Here is a 13804-nt window from a genome sequence, read left to right on the forward strand (position 1 = left end):
ATTATTTTTCTCCTTCCTAAGTACAACAGAAAAGTTGTCCAAATATGAATGATTAACCTATTAAACTGGGGATAAAAAAACTAATATGAAAAGTTGTTATTCTAAAAATCTTCATCTACTTGCATCTGAAAGTTATACCACCAAGAATTAGTCTTTATGTAGAAAACTAGGATTTAAATCAAGCCTTACTGACTAGCAATTTAAATCGCGATTTAAATCAGTTTGATTTAAATCAAATCCACCCTGCAGCCAATCATCTGAAATCCTCTCTGCTTTCTCACAGTGATATAACCCGACACAAAGAAAAAAACCCGAAACATGAAGAGAGCTGAGCAGCTGTCGGAAATTACTTGGCGGATCCCGACAATATGTGCTTATCTCTGCTAAGGGAGGAAGAGGAGGGGGATACTGTACATGCTTTCAAAAGGTCATTATCAGTGAAGGGAAGCCAAATAGCCTCACACAAATTTAACCCCACAGCTGCCAGGAAGAGAGCCGAGCAGGAGCATCACAATTAAACCCTCAAGGACTGGACACTTACTGTAGTGCCCTACTTTCAAGTAGTGCTCACTAGTTACACAGTAAGTGCCCAGCTACTTTGGGAGTGATCTGTGTGGATGGCTGTTGGACACACGCTCCCTTCTCTCATTTTCATGCATGAGACTCCTTATTAGTATGTCAGTCATAGGAGAGGGGGTGTGGTGAGACAATTTTTCTTCATGTGTCGGGTTTTTTCACTGTAGGAAAGCAGAGAGGATTTCAGATGACTGGCTGCTCCTTTCCTGGCTAAACTGGGGACAGAAGACCTGTGCTGCTGTGTGAGGTAAACTGGTCATTTCAATTTAGATTTTTTGGATTTACAACCACTTTAAAGGATACGTTCACCTTTAGGAGCATGTTATACCCATATTTACGGTGTGTAACATGTAACATGCTCCTATGCACCCACCTCACATACTGCCAGCACTGCCCTGTTACAGTGGGCGAGGTTCTTTCTGCACCCACTGTCACAATTTGAAAACAAAACTGTAAGCTCCAAGGAGCAGGGCCCTCCTATCCCTCTTGTATTGAACTGTATTGTCTCCCATAATACTGTAAAGCACTGAGCAAACTGTTGGTGCTATATAAATCCTGTATAATAATAATAAAAAAAAAAAAAACCACAGTGCAGGGCTCCACCCACACTGTCAGCCACTGCAGCTGATGGCTTGTAGTTCTCAATCAACTGCAAGGACGCTGGTGAGTGCTCCCTTGGTTCATGGATTCATTCTGCCTTTCAATAAGAGCAAACAGTTGAGAGTCTGCAAAAAAAAAAAAAACAAAAAAAAAAAACCCCCACAATTGAAAAAAATTATTTTGTTTGTTCATGTGCACTTGCGGCCCATTCAAAATGAATAGGCTGCCATAATGCAAAAGCGCAGTAAAACTACAACTGCAAGGCGTGAATAGGCTCTTAAAGTTTTGACTGACAACAAAAGTGGTAAAACGATCACACATTTGCTGGATGACCTCACCACACATTTTGGATGTCCATCACAGCAGCTCTATATTTGAATACATTGATCAGCTACAGGCATCTGTTGCCCCATACAGGGCAGTTTATCAGCACATTAGCAGTAATGTGCCTTACATTATCCTGTGCACTTTAACACTCATCTGACCGCTATGATCTTTAGGTGGAGCATCTTATATGCGCATGACAAAGGGAAACTCTTGATTTAATTTAAGGTGTGAAAAAAAAGTCAGCAATACATTTTATAACTGTCGGTAGGTTGTCTATTTTTCGTAAAATAACGAACAAGCATTTCAGAATAGACAAAAAAAAAAAAACCACACAATTAGGGTGCAGGTCTCGCTGGTCCTAAGTATACACCATATACTGAAATGGATTAACACTTAAATGGAAGCCATATTTATAGGCAGTTTCTCCAACACCCCCCCAAAAAAGAAAGATTTCTAAACAAGTGCATCTCCCTGTTAAGAGCTGGGGAATCAAAGTTTTAAAACGGGGATGCATGAGCTAAAACCCTGTATTTTTTTTATTTCACAGTGTGTTGTATCGGGGAGATTCACCTTCACTTCCTGTTAAGAGGATATCTCTAAAAAGTGAGGGGGATTCTCCTTCTGGACCACTGCTGCCAGAAAAGGTGTTCCCACTGAAAGATTTTTCATAACCTCTTGGTCTGGTAACAACTATACAATTCTGGATTTCCCCTTAAAGTCTGTTTCTAACTTGATAGGATAGATGGAGAGGAGTCAGTTTACCTACTGGGGACTAATCCAAATTGCTATACATACACTTTAAAACAGAAAATTACAAAATTTCATTAAAACACGGTAATGGCAGCATAGATGCAGCTCCACAGCTTGATTCAAATGTGCATTAAGCAGGATAGCATTCCTTCACAATGAAAGGATTCCTATTTCCAGCAGAATGCAAGATGTTCAGACTTGGAAAGATGAACATTTTAGCAGAGGCACAATCAGTACTTTTTAGGTTTTTTTTTTCTACATAGAATGCTTATGTATAAGCAAACTCCTTGCCGAGTCATAGATTATCTGTTCCATGCAACGCTATGATCATCCAAGTTTAGTCCCAGAGACCCATGATAGCGGTGGTGCATCATGATTTTAAACACATTGCACACAAACTGAAACATTATAAAGCACAACACATTAAACATTCTCTGAGGTACGAATCATTTTCCTTCCACTTCAAAATTATGTGTTGGTCTAGCACATAAAATCCCAATAAAATACATTTATGTTTTTTGGTTGTAACAGGACATAAATGTGGCAAATTTCAAGGGAAACCATACTTCTCTTTTAAAAGCGGAGCTCCAGTCAAAGCTAAAGAAAAAAAAAAATTGTAGCTTCTGACTTTTTAAAAAGTAGCCACTCACCTGTCCCACGATCCAACGGTGTACTCAATGGCAGCCGGTTTCACCAGCCGTCCTCGCTTCCTGGCACTGGCATCTTAACTGGGCAACCGGCTGTGACAGCTTGCAGCTTCACAGCCAGGTGTCCACTGTACCTTGTGAATGGCCCCGTACTCTTCTGGGACTGGTCACGTGTCCCAGAAGATTACTGAGAGCTACTGATCGCCTAGAGCAGGGGTAGGCAGCCTGCGGCTCTCTAGCTGTTGTGGAACTACATTTCCCATGAGACATTGCAAAATTGACAGTTACAGCTATGACTTGCAGAGGCATGATGGAACTTTTAGTCCTGCAACAGCTGAAGAGACCCAGGTTGCCTAGACGGTCGCAGTGGAAGTGGGAGCGGGTACCTGCCAAAATCCAATGTGCCTTTGTGAAAACACGGTTTTACTGCAAATGCCATATCTGTAGACAGTTTCAGTCACCCATGAAGCCCAGCTGAAATACTACCAGCATTTACATTTCCACATCCTGGTTTATTTCCTGGGCACGGGCTGCAACAAAGTTTTTAGAGGACAATTAAGTGATAACTTTCCTAGGTGTCTTTAAAAGGAGGCTCAGTAGCCCAGAGTATGATTCCCCAATAAACTAGGGAGGAGTGACTTGAGTAATTGCTATGGCAGCAGAGAGCACACTGTGCACATGTGTTTTGTAATGGGTCAGGATATAGCAAAGTACACATTGGAAGTATTTTAGCCAGGAGTGACCGAAAAGGCCTACATGTATGGCATTTACATTAATCAATATTTTTTTAAAAATGGCACAAAGTATTTAAATTACTTGGGCCGTGCCTTCCATTCAAGTCTATGGAAATGCACCTGCACGAGTTTACAACAGCGTAAAAGAAAGAAAAAAAAAAAAAAAAGCCAAACCACACAACATGGTTTCTGTAACTGCCTACAAATTGATAGCTGAAGTTTGGCTTTATAATTGGCAGTTACTTATGTAATTGTTATCTAAATCTACTAATGAATCCTACACTACCATTTCCAGAAGTTGGCAATGCTGCTGTCCAAGGGTGGCTATGTTGCTCCCCCATAGATATAATGGGCAGTGAAGCATAGCCTCTCTAAGACCAGAAGTTTGTTACTGGCTGGATCCTCAGGTGAAAAAAAAGGAAACAAAGCCTAAAAAAGAAAAAACGAATGCAGCCATTAGTTGTCATATCCGGTCCCTGATTTTGTCGCTTCCAGTGACTTGGTTTCAGTCTGTGGAACGCACGTTGACTCAACCTTTCAGAGCGGCAGGGCTGCGTCTTAGCCACAATACGCACTGTGCCGATAGCAGCACTTTCAAATGTGAGTGTACTTTAATTTTTTGCATATACAATAAAATTTGCTACACTATGGAAAGCATTTTTGTTTCTTTAGTGTGTGTATTGACATACTGGTTCCCTTGAAAAGAAGATCCCAGTGGCATCTGCTTGCTCCTCCACTTTGTGATATGCATAAATCATTACGGATCTAGTAAGCATTCAATTTTAATTCACATGGTGGTGAACTAGCAGCAAGTGGAATTCACACAGGTGTTGGGCACACAAGCGGATGAGAAATCAGTGGATGGGCAGATTTATGGACGCTTTCTACTTCATGATTTATGTTAATTTATCTAATGGATAATATTCAGTTTATGTTGATCACTATTTAAAAAGCATTATCACTTGGTTCATGTGTTTTATGGTTTTTACTGAGTGGGATTGAATTTATATTTATTTGAAGTGGGGTGAGCGCCTTTAGAAATGAATGCAGCCATTACATTTAAAGATTGGTAAGCAACAATATGTTACATTTTTGATTTGTGGTTTAGATTTGCTTTACATCAAAAGATATGTCCATTGGAACACACGTTACCATATTTAGGGTGTAACGTGCTTCATACATTATAATTAGCAAGCATACACCAAACTTTATACTAATAAACACAATTCTAAAGCAAACATTCAAATAAAAATGACTACTAAAAAGAAGAATATTTGAGAAAGGGAGACCGCTAGCAGAAGTATCTGAGATGTAATTTGTATTCGGCAGCATACATAAGATAGGAGACAGTCCTAATTTAAAAAAAACAAAAAACAAAACAAAAAAATCATAAAAGATAGTCTAAAAGATTTGACTCCATTTTAAATACTCAATTGTTTTACCACCCAGATTTTGAAAGGCTAAAGTTCATGTTTATGAAAAACAAAATAAAAGTAAATATATTTTTGCAGGAAATAAAAAAAACACATCACTATTTTTTCACAGGAGCTTGCACCCACAATCAGAGGATCAGGGATGCAATGTCAGACTCCTGCAGACACTGCCTACTCTGTACCCATACCTCTGTATGGGCTGATCAGCATTCTTAGTTCATTAAGAACTACGAGCTTTCTCCTACTGCAGTGGCAGACGGGACTTGTAGTTTATCAATTTCCAGATCACTGTGAATTAATGACACGGCTTTGTGGGTAAAGCCACACTGATTTTTTTTTTTCTTTAAGTAAAACGTGGCTCTAGGGGAGAGGAACCCCTGTAACAAGAGGGCGCTGTGGGAGGCAAGTGACTAGGAGCACGTTACACCCTAAATATGGTAACATGTCCTAGAGGTGAAGTGTATATCCAAGCAAAAACATTTTTTTTTGCAGTTTTTGATAGAGTGGGGAAGGATTAGTTATGAGGTTTTTACTGCAGTCTGGGGCTTCGTCAGAAAGAATTCATCTTACTCATTGCCCCAGACACACACTTTACCAGACAGAAAATTAAGGACACTCTCTGAAAGCAACACAGACAATTATTAAAGGAAATTTGGGGGAAGGCTAGAACAGCAGTCAGTTTTTTATTGTTGTGTGTCCCCTTTTCAAATTTGTCTTAATTTCCTCTGGTAAACTTTGTCAGCAGGACAGAAAGTGAAGAAAAATCCCTGACAGAGCCCCACTTTGTAGTAAAACCTGGCAGGGGTTCCAACTCTTCCCCGCAAACAAAAAAAAAGCTTTTGGCTATAGATAAACTTAACCCACACGCTACCACAATGACACGTATCACATTTTATGGCAATTAAAAAAAAAAAAAAATCAAGGGAATAGGCAATTATGCTCTTTAAAATATACCTTTCTTGATTCCAAGCGTGCCTCTTCCTGGCAACACTGTTTGCAAGGTGTCTCAATCACCTTTAGTCCAAACTGCCCCAGCTGGTCGCAGGAGCTGCACAATAGGTTACTGGAAAACCCAATGTCCCTGCAGGCTTCTGACGACAGTTCCACTCCATATGCTGATATCTGGGGAAAAAAAAAAGTAAAAAGTATATATATTTAACCATTACTCCCGATTACTTGCACAGTGAATGTATCTGGGTTTTTTTTTCTCCCCTTTAATTGTGAAAAAAAATATTATAGTGAAAGAGCAACAAAACATGCAAGAGAACATTTATGAACATGTGTGGCCAAAGCAAGTCCAAGTCCAGAGGCCTTGAAACATTGTCACAGCAACAGGGGACACTTTACTCAACCCAGAAGCACTGTGTACAGACATTCTGGTTCCTAGTTCTCCTGCCTGCTTGTCCTGCTTGTGTCACTGACCTACAACACACACACACCACTGTGATTACAGCAATATATCGGGAGCCTCTTAGTTCACATCTCTACTGATAGAGATAGGATAGGGAAGCACTCCCATGATTTTTCAGAGCTGTCCTGGATGCTCATGTAGCAATTGTGCACACAGAGATGGACACAGTTCAACCATTTTGCTCCAACCTCCATCTTGTTGATCCTTCTCCCCCTCTTGGATCATCCCCCTTCCTCTCTGTTCATCCACAGTGACATATGGCCTGTGTGTTGAAAGTGTCACAGGCAGGCCAGAGCACAGCAAGGAGCTCCGAGCTATAAAACCTCTGAGCTGGGTGCCAGGCAGTCTAAGAAACTGTGCAATCTGGCACCTCGTAAAAAGATAACCCAAGCCTTCCCCTGAGTTCCAAGACATTCCAGGGGAGTCATAAACTAGATACCACTTTTAAAATCCATTTTCCCCCCTAGGTCTCATATCTTGGAATATGAGAGACTTACATAAAAACCAGGCATATCTTCAGATTGCTCACGATCAGACAAATCGTTTGATATGTCACACTCCCTGGCTGGAATATATAGGAAAGCAGAAAATTACATCTCTTGAACCATTCAAGTATGTATTTCATATTTCATATCTAACCGTTCCTCAGATGCGTCTGCATATTAATCTACTCGCGGATGGAATTTTACTTGTGCCTAGGAAAAGTTATGAGCCAAAATATGAGCTAGGAGAGATTTTGGTTCTAGTTTGGGTCGACACCTAGACACCCCTCCCCAAATGAGGCATTGGTCCTTGGCTCCAGAGACACCCCCTTCTGGGGGACTACAAAATAGGCTGTCAGGCCTAAGAGTTGAAGTTGAAGAAATCTCCCTTTTAACATCAGAACCAACTTGGGAGACGGTGCCCTTTTGCTCTTAAACTTGATCTGCTTAACCCAGGACTTTTGGCAAGTACTCTACCTCTGTAAACATCTGTTACCTCTTTGCTGTGTTATTGCTCTGTGTATTAATATATATATATATGCTACATCTTTTTTCTGTAAATATTTTTATTGCACCCTTTTGACCTTTTAGTAATAAATCTTTCTTTCTGAAAGTGTTGAACTGTTTCTAAAGCTCGAATTCATGCAGCTGAAGAGCGCTACTATGTGTGTTTAACCCTCTGTATAGCCTGTCTTCGGTGACAGTGGTATCCAGACGATTATCCAATCATCCTAGTGTTATTGCGGAGTTTCCTCTCTGTACAAAAAGGAGGTGGTGGCAGTGTGAAGGGTTAATTGTGTAATTAACCTAACCCAGTAACAATCTCACTCAGGCTGCCGGTACATCGATTTGTGGTCCATTAGCTGGAAAATCGTTGTGCAGGGTGCAGCTGGGCGTGGCATTGTTACGCACGTGACATCGCGGTTTTAGATTGGCTAGTCCTTCGGTCTGGGGTCTGACGCCACGATCGTCACAGCTCACACTTACAGCTTTTCAGGTGAGTGAAGCTTTTCATGTCAGTATTTTTCATGGTATCTTAATTTATCATTGATGAAGCCTGTGTCTACTTCCTTTTCAGCTACATAGATACTCAACTACATTTCACTGATCAATGCATGAACTATACAGGCTCTTTTGGAACAATGTTGGATTTAACCCCCTACATTCGGTATGTTTGATGTTCTGTTTTACATCCTTTTGATATGTAAATGTACATCTATTTAGACATCCCTTATATTTGATTACAGGTAGCTTACTGCGCTTTAGTGGTTTGTTTTTTAGTGAAAAGAAAAAAAAAAAAAACAACACAAGCGCTCAAGTCCGTGAGCATCCCAGGAAAAATAGTAGCAGTCACTCGCTTGGGTGACGCCCTCTAAAGATTGGGGACTCTTGATTATACTGGAAGAAAGCAAAGAAGGGGCGCACTCTCCTCGTGCATTACCACGATAAAAAGGAATTATTTTTGAAAATGACAAAAAATATATACTCACAAACCGAAATTCATAAAACAAGCTAGGAACCAATGTGACAGTCTGAGCAACCAGAATTCTAACAGCAGGATGTGCTAAAGCGTTTCAGGAGACGTACTCCCTTCCTCAGAGGGCGTTAGCACATCCTGCTATTCGGACTGTCACATTGGTTCCTAGCTTGTTTTATGAATCTTGGTTTGTGAGTATATATTTGTCATTTTAAAATACATTCCTTTTTACCATGGTAATGCACGAGGAGAGCGAGTCCCTTCTTACCTTTATTCCAGTTTGTTCTTTAGCCACAAAGGTGAACTAAGCCTTTAAAGCAGTAATAAACCCAAAAATGTAATACTGCACAGGTCATTAGATGATGTGCCTGAATTCCTTTTTAGGCTTTCCCCCCTCTGTTTTCACCTGTCACATAACAGAAGCCATTTCACTGTGGTTAACACACAGTTACAACACAATGGTTCAAGAATAAAAAAAAAAAAAAAAAAAAAAAAAAAAAAAAAAAAAAGGGGGACAGGACTCACAGTGGCACTATAATCTATAATTTTCACCATTTAATTTAGAATCACGAGGTAATTTATTGTGAAAGAACACGATATTTAGGGCCTATGTTAAATTCTTATCTCCAGAACAAATTTACAGACTAATTGATATCTGACATTTACCCACTTATTGTCAAACAGAATTATAGCACCAGCACTAAAGAATGACATCAAGCATGAAATTAAATTACTGGATGGGAGGGTATCACCTTGTTCGCAGTTTACATTTATTAGTATCCCTTTCCAGTAATGAGTATGTTAGTAGATGCCAAATAATGCATTTTTAGAACCAATTAGCCTAAATGAAATTTGCAAATGGAGGCAGCAAAACCCTCATGTATGCATTTTTTTCTTGCTGACACTTGAAGGGAAAAAAAAAAAAAAAAACACTAAGAAAAAAGTGACAGGCAGCTGCCACATTATCCACTATATAATGCAAAGGTCTTACAATTACTTTTGCTGCTAGTTCTGGTTGACACACAATTAGAATTATTATTATACAAAATTTATATAGTGCCAACAGTTTGCTCAGCGCTTTACACTATAACGGGAGACAATACAGCAACAATACAAGAGGATTAGGAGGGCCCTGCTTCTTAGAATGAGAAAATCAGTACCACTGGCTTCCTAAACCGAATGGCCAAGCAACAAGGGAAGCAAGAAGCTGTAAAACCACTGGACACACCAATAGTAGTGATTCCCACACGATTACAGCTGCCAACTAAGTTTTTTGATGAAGGATTGTACAAAAGAGCTCAGTCAGCCAATATCATTAACAGATCAGATCATGGCTAACACCCCATACATACGATGAAAATATTGGATGAATGATCATTTGTTTTTTTTGCATACTAGTCTTATATCAAAAGTGAAGAGGTTACTACAGTTAAGAAACTTCTTGTACGACAGAAAGAAAATTCAGAAGTGATGTAATGTATTTTTGGACAAAAACTGTACTGATTAAACGAATATCGTATGATCTGATATTGCACGAGAAAAAAAAATTGTCATGTTTGTCCCTTCAAATAATTTCAGACAAAAGCTGTGTACCAACGATCAAACTATCGTACGATTGTTTAGAAATCGGTATTTTTCATATGATTTTCTGATTGAGTGTACTAGGCTTTAAGGTGACCATGAACAATCTAGTCCTTTCCCTAAATTATTGGGTTGAAAGACGCCGCCTTCAGAAGACCCAATTATCCTTCACACTGGAAAGAAGTCTTCTCACTTCTGGTTGAGTCTACAGGACAGAAGAGAACGGAAATTGGTCTAATGAGACAGATAGTAAATAAAAACTGGGGGGGGCAGCACACGAAATTCCCAGCATAGTTAGAGAATGGACCATGCCGTGCTCTCCCGCCTAGTGTGGTCAGTTTTTAATAGGAAATCAAAAGGGACTGGACCGTAACACCAGAGATGTCACACAAAGGCAGCAATACAAAGAGAACAGGATACTTTTTCAGACAAGTACAAGGTACAGCAGGCACATATCAGAGATATGAAATGTTAGGTTTACAGATTCTTTAACCCACTTCTACTCTATCTAAAGTATAATATATTATAAGCTATAGTTCGCTTTCACAATACAAAACATTCTATCCTTACAAAAAAATAATACATTTAATGAAACTACATATTCGAAACTATCCTCAGGATAGGAGACCAGCTACACCTAGACGATCGTATTGGCTTTTTAGGGCAGGGCTTCAGAGCACCCCAAAGCCTAAAATTGACAAAGCAAATTAACACTTTCTGAAGTTGACCACTGGCACCCCCCCACTTCTTACATGGCAATACCCAGACATCTTGCTGTAATGTGAGGCAGAGACATGTCTATTGTTCTTCCAGAAAGGGAAGTTTGCATAGGCAGTACAGTGGGCTCCAAAGGTGTACTAGGGATATTTGTTGAGAAGTTGGTAATAAAGTGCCAGCATTGGCTGGTCACCCATCTCCTATATTCAAACTAGTTCAGAAAACAGAACACTATGAGAAACACACAGCCTGCCATTGCCAACTTAAAATCTAGCTGCCTGACTCTCATGCTTACCATTCTGTGTCAACTGTTCAAAATCCTGACCCAGAACAATTACGCAGGTAATTTCTCGCATTCCCTGGTCTGTACCTCCCACCCAGGCAGAATGACCGCTCAGGACACTCTGGGGTTTATTTACTAAAGCTGGAGAGTGCAAAATCAGACTCCCTTCTGCATAGAAACCAATCAGCTTCTAACCTCAGCTTGTTCAATGAAGCTTTGGCAATGAAACCTGGAAGCTGATTGGTTTCTATGCAGAAGTGAGTCTGATTTTGCACTCTCCAGCTTTAGTAAATAAACCCCTCTGGGTCTGTGATAGGAAAAAAGGCTACCAAAGCGCATTTTGCCACGATTTTACCACGTTTGTACCCCTGACTTTGCCACAGTTTTACCAGTGATTTTGACACATTTAGGGTGCATTTTTCATAAGTCATGTGACTCAAAAACCACATAAAAACCGCAGCTTGTGTTTTTGCTGCATTTTCATTGCATTTCAGGTCTGGTTCACACCAATGCAGTTTCTGTTTTGTCTGATTTGGTGTGCTTTTTGCATGCACATTTTTGATGCGTTTTGTAATTTTTTTTTGGCCAGCTTGTTGCTGGGCAGATTAAAAATGCAAAACATATAAAAAATGTAACATGTCTGAGTTTTTGAGGTGTCCGTTTTGCAGTGCATGTTTGGAGCATTTTTTTTTTGGGCCAACTTGTTGCTGGGCAGATTAAGACTCCATTCACACTATGGAGTTTCAAATCGCGGGTGGAATTGCCGTGATTCAAAACGCGCTGTGAAAATGCACAAACCTTTTTTTGGCATCGCGGTAAAATGTGTCTGTCGCAAGGAAAAATGTGCCGCAATTGAAGCAAAAATAGTCTTGTGTTTTCAGGTGCCACTGAAATGAATGGAACCTGAACATGCGACTGCACATTTTCACAGCGCGGTTTCAAATCGTGGGCAGAATCGCGGCGATTGTGCTTTGTTTCTGTTCTATCGTGGCCGGGAATGTGATCACATGGAAGCATACAAGCAAAGGCAGCTGTTAGAAAACTAATCTAATATTTAATTCCAGCAGACAACAGTGGATAAACAGTCTAATTCTGGGCATGTGGCCATATTTATTCTTGGATTAAAAACAGAATGTCAGGGCAATTAGTTCCTATTCTATTGTGACTGGAGGGTGAGTGATCACGAGAGGATAGCAGTGAAAGCAGAGAATGTGTGGGTGTGTTTTCTGTTGAAGTGAGCAAGTACACATTCAACATGTACTTAGTGTACCTGCCCACATGCAATGCAATTCCCAAAGGTTGATGGGAAGCGTAGTTTCCTGAGGGGTGAGGCTATGATGTAATCCCTGCAGTTACACCTCCTCCTTGGCAGAGCAGATGCTGTTATCTTTTGAATTACAGAGAGGATTGCCTGAAAATTCAATTAGACTTTTCTCTTCAAATGGTAAAGAATTTCACAAATCTATTAACTGTTTAGTGTAGGGCGATGTACTAATGGGTGATTTTTTTTGCCTATTATTATTATTATACAGTATTTATAAAGCGCCAATAGTTCACTCAGCGCTGTACATTACAAAGGGGGACAGAACATGTGACAGAACAATACCAACATAATGCAAAACATGAGGGAATTGAGGGCCCTGCTCTTTCGAGCTTACAATCTAGGAGGTTTCTCCTTTCATGGGTGCAAAGGACTTTACCCTGACAGAATTCAGCATATTTCTGTGACAGTATTGCAGTATGTTTGTATAGCCACAGCCAGCAGCCTCTTTTTCACAAAAAAAAAAAAATGGGGACAGAACGGCTATACCTGCATATCAGAGCGGTCACATGCATACGGGGCAGATGAGTGGTCCTGAGCACAAACTGTCTGCATTCAGGGCTGCTCTTCCATCCCTGTAGATATTTAACTTCTCAGATTTGCATACAGCTTTGGTGTCCGTCAGCCAGTTATTGATTTGTACAGGTTGCTGGCCATGGCTGTATAGAAACACTGTGTGCAGAAACTGTGATAGATATTTTGGGCCTACAATAATTTTTTAAATTCTGATTAGGGGGTCCAAGTCTCAATTCCTGCAACTTATTTACCATCTGTTGCATCACCTCAACACCCCCCCCCCCCACCCCTAGAAGGTTTCCTGTAGAGGTTTATGGCAGTATGGCCACCTGGCTGAATAAGCACTGGAGTCGTCATTTCTAACACCTCCTACAGAGTATTGTCAAAGATCTTCCTGTGGGAACTGGCTTCAAAGGAGGTATGCTTTACTGGACATTGGCCTATACAGTTGGCCATTATCTTTCACAAGTGCAAAGCCCCCCTTCCAACAGAAATGGCAAAATATTGGAACTTATTGAAGGGTGTGCCTTTACTTGGAATGGAGGGGGTATAAAAGTAAGCCATTGCTCAATTTCTGCCCCTTTCAGAGCCCAGGCATCAGGACATCAGGGTGTTTGTGTAATGTACAACCATTGCTCTGTTTCTTTCCTATAGTCATCTCTATATACTGGTAATATACTGTATGTTATACTGTAACAAATTTTTTTGTGTAGGATCGTATCTTTTGTATTTCAGTATATATGATTAGATTAATAACTACTTTTCTTCTGTGTAAATAAATTAGATCTTTATTTTCTTTGCATTTTATTCAGCACAGTGGTTATTGGTTATTAATAATCTATAACTGGAGAGACAGACAACAAGGCCTGAGTCTGATGTGGACAAAAAGGTGTTAGTCACTTATTATATTTTTAATCTTAGATAGAACCAAGGGAAAAAGTGAGGTAGC

General features: G+C 40.0%; 1 protein-coding gene across 1 annotated transcript in view; it reads right to left on the bottom strand.

Annotated features, from left to right (window-relative positions):
• The window catches only part of SELENOF (selenoprotein F), a 32346-nt gene that overhangs the window by 11221 nt on the left and 7321 nt on the right, over positions 1–13804 (bottom strand). The window contains exon 2 of the mRNA XM_089668901.1: positions 6022–6189. Within this exon, the coding sequence (XP_089525027.1) occupies positions 6022–6189 (168 nt within the window). The remainder of the gene's footprint in view (positions 1–6021; positions 6190–13804) is intronic.

Source organism: Staurois parvus, unplaced genomic scaffold (genome assembly GCF_062004578.1).
Source record: "Staurois parvus isolate SC_StPar_1 unplaced genomic scaffold, SC_StPar_1.0 ptg000066l, whole genome shotgun sequence".
NCBI lineage: Eukaryota > Metazoa > Chordata > Amphibia > Anura > Ranidae > Staurois > Staurois parvus.